This window comes from Zootoca vivipara, chromosome 4 (genome assembly GCF_963506605.1).
Source record: "Zootoca vivipara chromosome 4, rZooViv1.1, whole genome shotgun sequence".
Taxonomy (NCBI): Eukaryota; Metazoa; Chordata; class Lepidosauria; order Squamata; family Lacertidae; genus Zootoca; species Zootoca vivipara.
In genome coordinates, this window is record NC_083279.1 from 30,689,279 (window position 1) to 30,705,681 (window position 16,403).

At 42.9% G+C, this 16,403-nt stretch overlaps 1 protein-coding gene across 1 annotated transcript in view; it reads left to right on the plus strand.

Annotated features, from left to right (window-relative positions):
* Positions 1 to 16,403, plus strand: part of GABRG3 (gamma-aminobutyric acid type A receptor subunit gamma3) — a 309,032-nt gene that overhangs the window by 173,332 nt on the left and 119,297 nt on the right. The window contains exon 5 of the mRNA XM_035115137.2: positions 1,214 to 1,296. Coding sequence (XP_034971028.1) covers positions 1,214 to 1,296 — 83 coding nt within the window. The remainder of the gene's footprint in view (positions 1 to 1,213; positions 1,297 to 16,403) is intronic.

The following is a 16,403-nucleotide window of genomic DNA, read 5'->3' on the forward strand; positions in this document are numbered from 1 at the left end:
AAGTGAGCTTCTAAGGTACTATCAGCTTCTCAACTGAGTTCATAAACTCTCAAATGCTGTTGCAAAATTTGAAGTGAAATTGCACAGCAATTTACTGTAGATATGAATAAATAAACTGTGTCCCAGTTCACCCATTGCTAGCTGCAGAAGAGACTCTCATGTAGAGGAAGAATGGAGCCCCCACCACTACACCTCTCACAAAGTGCCTGGTTCACTGCTCCTCTTAGCAGGCTGACATTGTGCTTCTAACATAGAAGATGGGAGTTGGCCAGCTCCCTGATTTGTCTAAATAATTGTGTCACAGCTTGGACTGACCCTGGTCCTGGAAGCTAATATAAGCTCCTTCAGCCAGCTCCTGAGGATGGGGCCAAAGGCATGGACCAAAGGGAAAGATTGTCTTCTCTGGTCAATGCCTGTGTTCTCTCTGTGTGTCAAACTATTTTCACACTTTTCTGAGGAGAATGCTTAGCTGCCAAGTATCCCGTTTTTCGCGGGAAACCCCCGGATTTTAATCCGTTTCCCGCTGTTCTCCCGAATGAAGAAAAATCCCGGAAATCCCCCGGATTTCCTACCTGCAGGGAGCCTCCATTTTGGGTGCTGCTCTGACCATGTGTGGGCCCCGGAAATAGGGCAGAGGGGCACCGGAAGTTGCTTCTACACATGCCCAGCGGCCATCTTGGTAGTGGTCGCATGACGGCGGCCGTCACCAAGATGGCTGCCGCCATGCGGACACCACTAAGATGGCCACCACCATGAGGCCACCACCAAGATGGCCGCCAGGCACACGTAGAAGTGACTTCTGGTGCTGCTCTGCCCTATGTCCGGTGCCCACACATGGTCAGAGCAGCCCCGGAAGTTGCTTCTGTGCAACTTCCGGTGCCACGTTGCTGCTGATCCCGCATTTTTCAGCGGGAGACTTGGCAGGTATGAGAATGTTCTGTACATTTTCTTTGAGGTCATGCTGGAGGGGAAACCTACCAGTTGCTCCACCGCCCGAGTTTCTTTTACTCCCACTGGTAACACATGAACCAGAACTATATTACTGAAAACTGCGTAAGTCAGCAAATACATTCAACTAAACCTACACCAACATCAACTTTAAATAACCTTTTAAAAGAATTTCATCATTGAGCATTGGAAATGGCACCAGATATTGTCTTGTTTTAACTTGTCATTATATGGAGACAGTAATAGCTCCCTGGTTTCCCTCCAGGCTTACTATCAACGCTGAATGTCAGCTGCAGCTACACAACTTCCCAATGGATAAACATTCATGCCCACTGATATTCTCCAGCTGTAAGTAATAGTTTTGGTGCATATCTTCTAAAAGCAAAACTTTGAATATACATGCATTTCCTTCTCATTTTGATAGATGGTTCAGATTCATTACAATGGCACTGTGTGTGTTTCCCCATCTTTGTTTGTGACGGAGTTTTCCAACCTGCAGCATTGTGGCAAAAGGCAATAATTGTTGCATTGTGTTAAGTTGTGGTCCAAGTGAACCGAACCATGAACTGATTATGGGTATCTAAGGGCATATGAGTATATAATAAAACACAACACCCCCCCTTCCAAAAATGTGGGTTGTGGTGATGTGCGCTGTGATTCCCATTCATCTTCAGATATGTTAAAAGTTTATGATAACTTGCACAGAAGCAATTCCAGTTCATAAGTCAAAGTTCTATAGCAGTTACTTGAAGAATGTTACTTTTACCATTCAGGGGGTTTGCTAGTTGAAGCTGGATGGTACAACTTTATGTACCTTTTAGTACTTATATGAACATGTGTGCATGCAAATGTGTTAATAAATCTTGTCATTGTTGATAAGAGCCTACCAACAGGAACACATGTGAGACAAGGAACGGCACCTTTTAATTAACATGTCAGATCAGCTCCAGGATGGCAATACAAATACTATCCAAATCTGCTTAACAGTGTTTCAGATGTTTGTGTGACAATTTGTTTATCCTATCTCTTTCTCATGTGAGAGAATTGCCTGGGTAAGATGCATGAAAAATAATTGCAGGAAGATCATTTGCAATGTGACAGTATTTTTTTTTCAAGCTGTAATGCAGTCTCCAACATTTCTTAGCACCCCAATGTTGTTTCAATATGCTTTGTGTGGAGGAGCTCATCTTACCGGATTGCAGAAGTCCTTCTGTCTCTAACTCAGAGAATCATATGAGTTATTTCAGGCTATCCAAGTGCTCTGGTACATGTTGACAGGATGCTCAAGACCACACTGGTCCTCTACTGAACCACATTGTTGCCAGGGACTCATGCGGGACCACCATGTGCAATGTGGCTTATTTGGCTAGGTTTTTGTTTGCATTTGGCTAGGTTATTGTTTGCATATATTGGGATGCTTGACCCAAGACGTTTCCATTGATACTTCAATTGGGTATCAACATGGGCCCGATTCCGTGACAGGTTCTTCAACCCAGCTCGATGATGCTCTTGTGCATCTCCCATTCATTTCAATGGGGCTTGTGGAGATGAACTTCCTAGAGGATTGTGCCCATTCTGTGCTGCCTGTGGATGCAAGTACCAGAATCTCTATCAGCATTCATAGTTTTATGGTTTTCGAAATTCATGTGAAGAACCAGTATGAAAATGTAAAATCCTTGAAGCAGGCAGCCGTGAAAAGCCTGCCATTCTAGCTCACCATGGGATGTAACAGACAGTGTCCTGAGGCAATAGAAACAGCTAAGAGTGGTGGTCTTGTAGACATCCAATGAAGCTGAGTGTTGAAAGATTCAGGACAGATAAACAAAAGTAGTTCTTCATGCAGTGCCTAAACTATGGAACCTGATCACAAGGGAGGCAGTGATGGTCACTGTAGCGGTCACTCTGACCTGCACATCACCACTGGACGTTTTACGGTCGATTGGTGATGTGCCAACTACAAAATAAACACCTCCACCAAAACACCACAGACCAGGATACAGATAAAATAAAACGAAGTTGCTTTATTGTGTGTTCATATGCTTAATGGTTGCAGTACAAATCTTAGGTTGTTCTGAATTTCAGATGGTTCCTATACCGGCCTATTACCTCTAATTATAAATTACCGGCCTATTACCGCTAAAGTCAACTTAGTAAATATTTATTAATAATCTCACAACTTTGTATCCCGTCTGACTAAATCACCACCTATTCTCCTTCCTCAATATATTAAACCAGCTCTCTCTGCATATAACCAACCACTCCTAGCTCAACACCAACTCCCACTCCCTCAACCTCAACTCCCTTAACTGCCACTCGGGAGGGGTTTTTATCCCTGGGCTGAGCCCGCCCCCGAGGGTTCTATCTGCTCTAAGCTTAACCCCTCACATGCTGGGTCTTGTCTCGGTGGCGAATCGCCACAGTCACCAATGCAGATAGCTTTATAAGATTGGACAAATTCATGGAGGAGAAGACTATTGATGGCTCTTAGCCATGATGGGTATGCTCTGCCTCCACGGTTGGAGGCAGCAATGCTTCTGAATATCAGTTGATGAAAACCACTGGAGGGGAGAATGTTTTTATGCTTAAATCCTGCTGGTTGGTTTCCTAGTGGCATCTGGTTAACCACCATGGGGGAGGGGAGGATGTTTAATTCGAAGGGCCCCTCTTCTTATGTTATTATATCCCCTGACTGCAGCTGGGTTTCTTCTTCTTCTTCTTCTTCTTCTTCTTCTTCTTCTTCTTCTTCTTCTTCTTCTTCTTCTTCTTCTTCTTCTTCTTCTTCGGCTTCTCTCTCTTGACCACCCCACAAAACCAAGAACATTCAGTGCTCAGCTCAATACTGCTGTGAAACTATCAGCAGAAACTCCGAAGACTATTTGTAACTGAGAAGCTGACCTGACAGAAACCTCACACTAGCGGGCTAAATATTTCTGAACTGAAAATTATATTCAGCTAAGTATTTAAATGATGGTAATTGGCTGCCAACCCATAGCCTTAGTGAAAACAGGAGGGAAATCAAAGGTAACTCAGGTATTTTATGTCTCTGCCACATACACAAAAGGCGAGAGAAAAGGAGAGAGACTGTGTGTTCTTATTAAAAGTACATGGGCATACAAAGAATGGTACCTCTGTGTATTATAAAAGCGTCACAATACAAAGCGCATTCAGAAAGCCCTCTGAATGGCAATTTTCTTTTTGCATAATGAGAGCTCCCCAAAGCTATGGAGAAGGTTGACATGGGGTCTCAAGTCTCCAGTAAACAGCATCTGAAGTCTCTAGTAAACAGCTCTGAAGAGGAGGGGGAGCCTATCAATGTTTTATCTGTGCCACAAACTTTTCCTGTACAACAGGAATAGCCAATGTTGTGCCCGCCAGATGATGTTGGATTACCGCTCCTGGCCCTGGGCTGGTGCTGATGGGAGCTGCAGTCCAAAACAGGGCACCAGGCACTCCTGCATCTATCTTTCAAACTTTCCAGTAGAAAACAATAGATTGATTTACTGTGGTTTAGCACAAAGTTCATGAAAGGACCCTGTAACAATGCAATATTGAGATTGGCTATGGTCGTAAACTTCTACTGGGTTGTTGTGATTTATAAACTATCAGTGTGTACCTTACAGAGTGAGCAAATGCAAACTTGGTATTCCATATGGAACTATTTTGAGAGTGCAATAAAATGCAGTCTAATGTATAATAGCTGCATTTGTGCTATGCAACCTCAAACTGCCCACCCTCAGGCTGCAACCTTGCACACACTTAAAGGTAAAGGTAAAGGGACCCCTGACCATTAGGTCCAGTTGTGACCAACTCTGGGGTTGCGCACTCATCTTGCATTATTGGCCGAGGGAGCCGGCGTACAGCTTCCAGGTCACATGGCTAGCATGACAAAGCCGCTTCTGGCAAACCAGAGCAGCACACGAAAACGCTGTTTACCTTCCCGCTGTAGCGGTACCTATTTATCTAATTGCACTTTGACGTACTTTCGAACTGCTAGGTTGGCAGGAGCTGGGACCAAGCAATGGGAGCTCACCCCGTTGCGGGGATTCGAACTGCCGACCTTCTGATCGGCAAGCCCTAGGCTCTGTGGTTTAACTCACAGCGCCACCCGCGTCCCTAACACACACACACTTACCTGGGAGTAAATACTACTGACTGCTTTGGGGAGCTCTCCCAAGCATGCAGATGATTTAACTATCAGAATCATTTCACAATATGCTTCCTCCTTATGTTTCTGTGATTTTTCTTTGAAAATGCAACCTAACAACAGGGGATCTTCTCTTGTTGGTGTCTCATCCCTTTAAACACTATTTTATCATTACTAACCTCATTTTATTTCAATAGGTTCGGCATATTAATTGCACATTTAACAGAACCCTTTTATCTGTTTTTAGTGCAATCTTTTTTAAAAAAAAAATCTCACCAGGTGTTCCCTCCGTCTTGTGTCTGGTAATAGACAAAGGAGTTTGAAAGTCCTATTGTGCCACATATTCCTTCATAAATCTTCCATTCCTCCTTTGATTCTTTGTGTCCTTTATTTATCAGGGTACATTGCCTTTGGACTGCTCTCCTCAGGGAAACTTGCCTGATGCCCACACTACAATTTTTCTCAGCTCTAGGAAAATACTTTTCTTTTATCTCCCAGGCTCTTTTGCAGTTTTGGATTCATAGGAATGATGTTACTCATTGCAAGCAGAGTGGAAAGCAGAAATACCAGCCAGTTGTGTTTCTTGCTTCCTTGTTTTTTTATCTATGGACCAGAACTGACTCACACATTTTATTCCTCTTTGCCTTTCTCATTCAACTGGGTCTAATCCCCTGAGCAATGTATCGTGTGAACTGGGTAGTCAGTTGCAGCAAATACTGTGATCAAGGAAACAGTGAAACGTCCCTGAAGTCACATCTGCCAAAATGAATGAGTTCCCAGATCGCTCATGTTCCACTGCTTCTGTAAGCAGACTTGCACGAGTAGAGAGAGAATAAGTACCAGAAAGCATTTTATGAATTACCTCTTCAGCTTACATTTAAGAAGATCTGAATGAGCTTGTTGCAAGTAACAGCACAATCCTATGTATGTTTACTCAGAAGTAAGTCCCGCTAAAACAGTTTTTTCCCCTAGTTACCCTGACCAAATATCTTGATCTCCAGCTCACCTACTTTTTGTTTTAATTATTCTTGGTTTGCTATATGACATATCTGTATTTCATATGTAGCTTTGTTGTTTTAAATTTTCATACATTTTGTGAAAAGTGATATAGAAATGCTTTAATAAATCAAGCCACTTTCATAGAAGATCTATGATAATTTTGATGATGCTGGATGTAGTGATTGGCAGAAACCCATCTTGCTGCTAAACAACAAATCATATTCTCACAAAGTTTAAAAGTTGCAATTTACTGGAGATGAGTCACTTTTGACCACAGGTGTCCACCGGTAACCACATCTGTCCCACCTAGCATGATTCATCCCAGAGCAGACTGTTAGCTCTTTTTTGTCTTATTTGAAGATGAATGATCTGAGGAGTGGGGGAATTAATTAGCATGCACACTGCATCTTGTCTACAAGCTATTTCCACTGTTCACCTGTCTTTTGTTACTTCCTCAGAATGTTAAAGATGTTCTCATTGTGTTCCTAAATTAACATGGTTAAGAGCAGGATTGCACCAAATGTTTACTTGCAAATGTATTCAGAGGAAACATTGCCCTTTCCAGGAAGGCAGAATAGTTCCTCTAACCCCCCCTTTCTTTTTTTAACTTTTGTGGGGTTATTATTTGAAATTTTCACAGCCACTGTTTTCCTTGGTTGCTACTTTCTTCTTCATGCTGTGATCCTTGTCAATTAGGGACCACAGCATGAATATGATGCATCCTAACCAACTAGGGCCTCATTGCTTCTCTTCTAAGGCAGGAAAATGCTGGCAAATTGATGGCAAAGGGAGCAATTGCACAGCACATGGTGTTGCTGATTCAAAGGATGTGATGTGCAGCACAATTGCTCTACCCTTTCTGGTCAATTTGTAGATGATCATCTTCAGCCTCATAAATCAACAGGTCATAGCTGCCAAGTTATCCCTTTTTTACTGGGATTTTTCCCTTATGCTGAATAGGCTTCCTCGCGAGAAAAGCGAAAACTTGGCAGCTATGCAACAGGTTGAAAGCAGTGGTCAAGAGTGAGACCCCTCCCTGCAAATCACTCCAGCATAGAGAGGGATTAGGGTTGCCAGACTCAATAGAGGACAGGACTTCTGTGCCTTTAATTGCCCTGCTCTCTTTTGAGTCTGGAAACCTTAAAGAGAAACCAGAAGACCCTTTGCTTGGAAATTAAACAAAGGGTCTGCTTGTTTCTCTTTAAGGTTTCCAGACTCAAAAGAGAGCAGGACAATTAAAGGCACAGAAGTCCTGTCCTCTATTGAGTCTGGCAACCCTAAGAGGGATCCCCACTGCCCTTTGTAAAAGTAAAGGGACCCCTAAGCATTAGGTCCAGGCATGACCGACTCTGGGGTTGCGCGCTCATCTTGCATTATTGGCTGAGGGATCCAGTGTACAGTTTCCAGGTCATGTGGCCAGCATGACTAAGCCACTTCTGGCGAACCAGAGCAGCACACAGAAACACCGTTTACCTTCCCGCTGTAGCGGTACCTATTTATCTACTTGCACTTTGAGGTGCTTTCGAACTGCTAGGTTGGCAGGAGCTGGGACTGAGCAAATTCAGTGAGGCTTACTCCCAAATAAGAAGGTACAGGACTGCAGTCTAAGGCTACATTTGGGGGCAATTAGGAGGCCAGCTCAGCTGGCAGAGCCAAGCGGAGGGATGGCTCCACCAAATCTCCCCCACTCAATGCTCATGCGCGCATGCGCACATGCACACACACACACAAACACACAGAGCCTTTGCCAATTATTCACTCCAAAGATATGTTCTGTTGTCAGAAACTATTGTGGAATATATGATATTGGGGCTCTGGTCTGCTTTTGTGAAACGTTATCTATTTATAACCCCCCCTTTTTTTTAAAAAAAGCCACCGTTGTCAACATTTAATTAATATTATTTGTTTCTTCTGAAATGGCTACACAGTTAATAGCTGTGGGCTTTTTAAATTGCACGATGTCCCAGATTCAGCCCCCGGGGGCCACTGTTGTTGTTTTTTAAGAAAGTGTACTAAGTCTGCACACAGCTTCTTCTTTTAAGAAATAGTATTTTGATAAATTAAATCAAAGTAGCAGTGATCACATGGCATTACTGAGCTGCATAAACTCAGATGTAGCTATGCAAGTTTATTCCACTACTTATCCCTGCAAAAATCCACCTGGGGAACCATATGAAACTCTCAACAGACAATAATAGATGAAAGGTCTATAATGTGATCACACAGAGCTTATTTGAAGCAGTGGGTGTTTCTGTGGGCATCTGCTTGCTTGTCCACCCTCGGCTGTGCAGTTAAAACACATAGCAGCTTTGGAAATGAGATGGAAAAGGACCGCATGCTAATTTGTGCATGTGCTGGTGGTGACAGGGAAGGGCAGGGTCCCCAAACTAAGGCCCGGGGGCCAGATGTGGCCCAATTGCCTTCTAAATCCAGCCCGCGGACGGTTCAGGAATCAGCATGTTTTTACATGAGTAGAATGTGTCCTTTTATTTAAATGCATGTCTGGGTTATTTGTGGGGCATAGGAATTCGTTCATTTCCCCCCAAAAAATATAGTCTGGTCCCCCACAAGGTCTGAGGGACAGTGGACTGGCCCACTGCTGAAAAAGTTTGCTGAACTCTGGGGAAGTGTGTATGCAGGTTTTAACTGCAAACACCACCAATTACTCAAGGCAGGAATTTTGGGAGAGGCCAAGGGAGGCTGATTAATTCTCCTGGGGGCTGGGGAATGCAATAAGTTTTAAAGGCAGTAAAAACAATGTGCAAAGAAGCTTGTCCAAAAGCAGTACATGTGCCAGAGAGACCAGCTGCACTTTCCCCGAAGCTCATACGATATTCCAAAAGTGTCATCCGTATCAGTTGCTATTAATGTTATCAAGTTGTGGGCTTCTTTCCAAGCTCCAAAAGGCAATGTTAAAACATTTAGCAGTATATTGTAGTATAGGGCAGGTAGGGAGAACCTCCCCATGTTGCTGAATTACAAATCCCATCATCCCTGGCCATTGGCCATATTTGTGGAGAATGATAGGAGGGGTACTTTAGCAACAACAAAGCTTACACGGGGGCTTGCTTTTTATTTTAGGGTGATAAGAAGAATCAGGGTTTCCCAGTTCCCACCATCACCATGAAGATGGGATTTTTCTGAAATGGTTAAGTTCTATTGTGTAGCCGCTCTCACGGTGGCAGTGTGGTGGAGCCTTTTGGTGGTCTTTGCAGAGGTTTGCAAGGCTGCCTGGGGTGGAGCTGGGTAGGACTTGTGAACTGTTGCTTGTCATCACCAGGTCGCCATCCTATATCCATTTGCTTGGAAGTAAGTCTCACTAGATGCAATGTGATTCATCCTAGACACATATATAGGATGGCGTCCAGTGCTATTTTTCCAGAAAAAGAGGTGCCGGAACTCACCATGAATGCCTCCTTTGTTCTCTTACAATGGCAAGGATGCCCACCTGAGAGGTGCCGGAACGGAGTTCTGGTGAATTCCTGCTGAAAAAAAGCCCTGATGGTATCATATAGTGATTAGAACAGCAGATCTAAACTTAGTTTGACAAATCTCTCCTGCAAGTTAAAAGACACACATTTTCAACATTTAAAAAAGTTTGCATTGGCTAAGACAGTGGAGGGTTTTTCTTCATGTTGTTGTTCCAAATTACTTCAAAATCTCTTTTAAGTCTTCTTTTTGTGTGTCTGTGCCCCAAGAGATACATTGAACTAAAAGTTATTAGCTTGCTCCCATCGGCTTAGAAACCTGAGGCTTAACTTGGGAATTTGCACTAAGGGATTGTATTGATTGAAACCAACAAACAAAGCAGTTGTTTCCATCAAAATCGCAGCCAGACAACCTCCTTCAGTGGCCAGGTCAGATTTCTTAAGCTGAGGAGGATAAGCCATAGACGGTGCTCATACCAGATATTTACAAGAGATGTGCACAGCCCTAAAGTCCCAGTGATAATTCTCACTCTCTATTTTTAGTGACTGTTCAGTTACCAACTCTGTTCATTTCCACACTGATAGAAAATGAAATAATATACAATTCATAGTATAATATTTTCTTAATATTCAGTGAGAGGATTAGATGCTGAATCTAGCATTCAGCTGGTCTTTAGATGTGAAAATAAGACCAAAATCTCTCTCCTTCACCCCATCAGAAGCAGCCAATGACTGGTAATATTCCTGGGAGCTGTCCAATGTGCTGAACTAGCCTTTTTTTACTGTGTTTAAAGATAAAGGTAAAGGGACCCCTGACCATTAGGTCCAGTCGTGGATGACTCGGGGTTGTGGCGCTCATCTCGCTTTATTGGCCGAAGAAGCCAGCACACAGCTTCTGGGTCATGTGGCCAGCATGACTAAGCTGCTTCTGGCAAACCAGAGCAGCACACAGAAACGCTGCTCACCTTCCCGCCAGAGCAGTACCTATTTATCTACTTGCACTTTGATGTTCTTTCGAACTACTAGGTTGGCAGGAGCTAGGACCAAGCAATGGGAGCTCACCCCATTGCAGGGATTCAAACCGCCAACCTTCTGATCGGCAAGCCCTAGGCGCTGTGGTTTATTTACTGGCTAATAGTGGCAATCTTAATGTTTACGTTTGAGCCACATGAATGCAAATTCTGCTATCAGGTACTGGATATCCCGAGACTTCAGTTTTTTGTTTTTTGTTTTTAGGGGGAAAGTGCTTTCTAGACTGTTGTTGTTGTTATTGTTATTGTTCATTTCATTTCTATACAGCTTTATATTTTGAAGTAAAAAAAATATATCTCAAAGTGGTTTACAACACATTAAAACATCAAGCAAACCAGAATAAACATTACTGAAGGTAGTCAAAGATAAAGTATGCATTCAAAGCAATATAATTAACAGGAAGCTAAAATATTACCTTAAAATGTTCAGAATAACACATTGCAAAGGAAATCAATTTCAGAATGCACATTTAACACACGAAAGGTAACACAAAAAATTATCTTAAACATTTCAAAAGAAAACATTACTAAATGAAGTTAAATGTAAAATGCAGTTTTAAAACAGCATAATTAAGAAGATAATAAAAGAATATGATGGGGGGGGGACTGAGAGAAAACAAACCAGCTCCCCCCCCCCATGCATCAAGAAATGAACTTAGACTTTTGCAATGGGTAGAACCAAACAGTGAAAGTGTACCAGAAGACCTGTGAACGCCATGCCATCTTGGTAGTCAAGATAATTGTTAGTTGCTGCAATAATAAGCTCATATATATTTATGTATATGCTTTGAAGCTCTCGTTTTGGTTTCACCAAACAGTGAAAGTGTACTAGAAGGCCTGTGAATGCCACCTTGGTAGTCAAGATAATTGTTAGTTGCTGCAATAATAAGCTCATATATATTTATATGCTTTGAAGCCCTCGTTTTGCTTCAGTTAGTTGGGAGAGGAGAGGCTTCTCATGCTGGCTGCCTGTCAGCTATTCCCTGGTCTGAGAGAAAGATGAGAATTGGGTAGGGGCCTCTAAGCCAGGGGTGAGTTAATGGGGCAATTGCTGCCAGCTTATACAGCTTGCTTTGTGTATAAGTAATGCTCAACATATTAGCACCTCACGGACAAGTCATAATTAATACTTACTGCTTCAGCATCTACCCTGAGCCTGTAAAGGCAGCACAGCTCTGCTGCTGTGTTGTAAGTCTATACCTTTCTTTCATAAAGCACTAGAACTGGCCGTCCTGCCATTTCTCACTTCCTCCTTTGGTATCCCTGCACCAAATGACTCATGCAAGGCCCTCTTTGGGCCCGTGGATCAAGACTTACATATGCACACTTTGCTCTAGAACAGGCATCCCCAGACTCCGGCCCTCCAGATGTTTGGGACTACAATTCCCAACTTCCCCGACCACTGGTCCTGTTAGCTAGGGATCATGGGAGTTGTAGGCCAAAACATCTGGAGGGCCGCAGTTTAGGGGTGCCTGCTCTAGAAGCACAGAGGCAGGACACCAGTATGAAGATCCCTGGCTAGGCCAAAACTTTTTCCCCAAAGTACATAGGGAACCTGCACGGTGCCCCTGGTTTGTTTGGAACATTTAAAGTCAAATGATGGACATGGGTGAGTTTTTCAGCTGTCAATGTTATGTTAATGCTCTTCCCTGCCTCAGCTGGAAATCTAACGAATCATAATTTTTGTAGCCGTTGGAAAACATGGATCTTGGAAATGGAATAAAGACTGCAAAGTAGGTATATTCAAATTAGCTGGGACTCCTGTTGCCCCTGGTGTGATTGCTGCCCTTGAACGAGACATCCCTCACAAGTGATCCAAGATCAATCGATCTTGTGAAGAGTCTTAGGTGTTGAAAACCCAAGTGTCTTATCACCCCCATCATAAATAGAGTAGCCTGGAAGTTAAGTGCTATTGATTTCAAGAGTTTCCATTTGTCCTGCTTTTTAGTACCAAGAAGACGACGCATCAGCAGCTATAAACACCCCTAAAGAAGACTTAATACAGTTTCCTTTCTAAGTGTAAAAATGTCCTTCCTTCAAGCACTTCCATTTGTTATGGAAAGCTTTCATTTTCAGCCCTGTCAGGATGTGAGCAACTGGACCTTAAAGTGAAGCCATTGATGTCTAGGGAGAGTCACTAATAATGAACAGAATGTCTGTCCCACACCACTGTGTCACACACACACCAACTGACTGACAGATTGTTTATGTAGATGCATAAGTAAATAAAAAATGATAGGCAAAACAAACACCAGCATAGATTTATTTAATCTAATGTTTCAGTCAGAATCCTCAAGCTGTTAGATTTTTAAGATGAGCAGTGGGAGCCAAGGAGACATTATTTGAGAATCCAGAGACGTAGAGAGAAATTTCAGGAAAGAAATGTATTTGTCATAAGAGGGTATATGAATGCAAGAAAGGTTTAAAATAGAATTAAAGTAACAACCTTCTCTTGGAAATACGTTTCTGATCCATGCTGAAAACCTATACGTTCCCTGAGGCATTTCCTGGCACATATGGCTAGTTATTGGGGTCACTGTATTATGGTGTAATTTGCTAATGGCTATTTTTGTGTGTGGAGTACCTATGGTGTGTGTTAGAAATGTCTGAGGGAGGGAGCAGTTCTCAGGGAGGGTTGAGAGTCTTGGGTGTGAGAGAGTCTGAGTTAGTGAGTGAATGAGTGAGTGAGTGAGTCAGATTGCTGTCTAGGACACTACATCTGTGTGACTGAGGCATAGCATTTTGTTATGTTACTGTATATGGTTCTCTCAGTGAGTGATTTTGTCGTCATCTGATATTTTTGCAGTATATTTTAGCAGAGCAGGTGGGATGAATGGTGATTAGTGGTTTGGGGAGTGAAATATATTTGAGTGATTGGGTGGATAGAGTGCTATGTGTTTTGGTGCATGCGTGTGAGAAATGGGAGTAGCATGGGATGAGAGAGACTGGATATCTGATTAAGTCCTGTAGTAGGGAAAGTGGTTGTGGTAGGTGTAAGAAGGATTTTGGACCTCCCTTATGCTGCTTTTTGTAAAGAATGGCTTATTATTGTGGAATTTTGGAATGGCCAACTCTGAAAGGGTGAGCCAAGGGCTACTGTTGAAACTCCTGCTTGCACCTGATGAGCAAACAATCCTATGGTGTGTGTGTGTGTGTTAGTGGTTTAGGTGTTGCATACTGTGAGTCAGGATGTATCTGGGCAAGAGGGGGGGAGAAGGGTCCCTTGCTCTGGAGATGTTTTTTAAATGTGCTGCTATGCTTTACTGTTTCGCTTTATTTGACATTGTAATTTTTCGATTTTATTGTTTGATACTGTGTGTGTGTGTCTGCCATTTATTGTTCGAGCAAACCACTGTTTGAGTGGTACTAAAATGAATGAGGAGCCTACATGGGTATACATATGATTGATAGGAACACTGCTGCTATTTCCCATGGTGGCAAAGCAGAAATAGAAAAGGAAAGGAATTCACCCTGAACATTTTTTTTTAATAAGCCCCTTAAAAATTGATGGTGGTCCCTCCTTTTCCTGTCCCACCAATCACGATTTTGAAGAAGAATTCATTCAAACCCCCTTCAATGAAGTCTTTGAGTCAGTGTTCTCGGAACCAGTGGGTGGCCCAGGCAACATACACCTGATTCAATGGCAATATAGGTGCATTTGTATGTTTGGGTTGGCCTCTAGCCACAGAAGTCAATGCTGCCCTACAAAGCCAATTTACAGTGTGTCGTCTTTGCCTGCATAGCAACATCCTGTGTTGGTTTCCAGGCATGGAGCAGCTGTTTCATGCACCCAAAGTCTTCCTGTGTGGGCAAACTGGTTGCTTAATGAGTATTTGTCTACTCCTTTGGAAGCCGCGAATGGCCCAGCAGCATTTAGAATGATCTTCAAGTGTTGCTGTTTTGCTTTTTTTAATGATAATACTCACACTTTGGACCTAAATGGATCTGACAGGTTTTTTATTGATCACGGTTTTATATTAAATACCCCGAGAAAACAAGGCTCAGAACAGACCTGATGCATATTGATCATTTGGGGACTGCCATATGTCATGGATTAGTTGAGCCTTTAGGAATATTATATTTTGAGCAGAGCAGATGTGAAGCTTTCAGAAGAGGATTCCCCTCCCTCCCCAAGGGGAGGTATAAGGGAGGAATAGCCGGAATACTTCGGGGAAGAACAAGTACAAGTGGGAAAAGAGCAACTGATGGGAGTTGGATGGTGTCTGTAGCTGCATGCTGCAAGCCATTAGATGACTTTTTTGGGAGGAGGTGTAAAAAGCTTTGCCAAACGTTGCTAGAACACATTGGCAGGGTGGCAACAGCCTCCTGCCCATCGATATTCATAGTGGGGAAAGTTGGACAAACCAAACTGTCTGGATCAGAACCCAACACTGGCAAGTGAGGGCAGGGAGGCTTTTAAAAAATCTTTGATCCTCAAATGACCTGATCCAACTCTGAGATTCACCAACCTTGGCCAGCAGCTGTGCCTTGGTCAGTACTGCTTATGCCTACTTTGTAAAGGCACAACCAAATTGGGCTCGGCATCGGGGATGACCTCAAGAATTTCCAGCACTCCTTATGGAAACCCACACCTGACTTTGAAAAAGATGCAATCGGTATATAACCAGTGCATTTTTCCCCGGGGGGTGGGGTACTCGAGGGTACACAGGTCCAGCACCCTTTTTCCTAGAAGAAAAGCATTGAATATAACTTTCTGATTTCACAAAGGATGTAGTGGGTGGATGCGATGCAGTGACACTTTGAAACCTTTGCTCCTGCTTTTCGTCACTCTAATCTTTAAAGCCTTTGGCCATTTCGATGAAGTGGATGTGCTCTTTTGATCTCTGCTTTGTTTAGTCGGTGGGACACAGCTTTCCAATACATCCGTTTTGAGCAATTAATCGGAGATGTGGGAAAGGGGGAATGCTTCAGTACGCAAAGACAGTGATTCCAAAAAGAAGCATCTAACAGAGAAAGGGTGGCTCTCTGGCTAGCACAACCCCTGCTAGGATGCTTCCTATATTTGCTCTTCTTCCTCCCTCGACAGCTCGCACTTGTACTGGTTTTCATTGCTTCACATCAGTTGCCGGGACTGCATGCTCCAAATGAAAGGCTTTGCTTGTTGCCACCGGGTTGTGCAGAAATGGCAACATGGTTGTTTTTTTTACCCTTGCTCCAGGCCATGGCTATGCTAGATACTTAGCTCTGGACTGAAAGTCGTGTTGATGCCTGAAGGTGACAAGGGAATGAACAGGGGTATGAAATTATCGTCTCCTTCACACTTCTGCGCCTTCACACTTGTGCCCTGTGGGCTCTCGTGTCAAACCACTGAGCCAGCTGTGAATAAGGTGGAAAGGTTTCAAAACGTGTTTTTTTAATTCTCACCTTTTTTTGTCTTTCTTTCTGAGAATCTTAACTAGATTTCTCTGCATTTTTATTTCATAGGCACTTTTTTTTTTTAAAAAAAATGACCTGATAAAAAGATGGCAGCTGTGAGTCCCAACTCTCAGTACAATTAGCTGTTTCTTTTCTTGTTTCTTTAGTGGGGGTGGGGATAAGACCCTCTCTTTTAGCCTGTTATTGAGATAGTGTGGCTTTTGTTAGAAAAGCTCTACTGCAGACATTCAATGTCATGTAAAAAGAAGTGAACAAGATAAAGAAAGAGAGCCTGGTTTTTTGTTTTATTTTAGAAAGTTGCCAAAGACAATTGATGTCTCTTTGCCAGTAAAACTCACCTGCAGTGAAAAAATCGAAATATGAACACATAGTTCACATAGGAGCAAACATTTGTAAATTTAAACACACAGTTTCAAGTGGTGCTTGCTAGCTGTGGCTTTCATCCCCACCCCCACC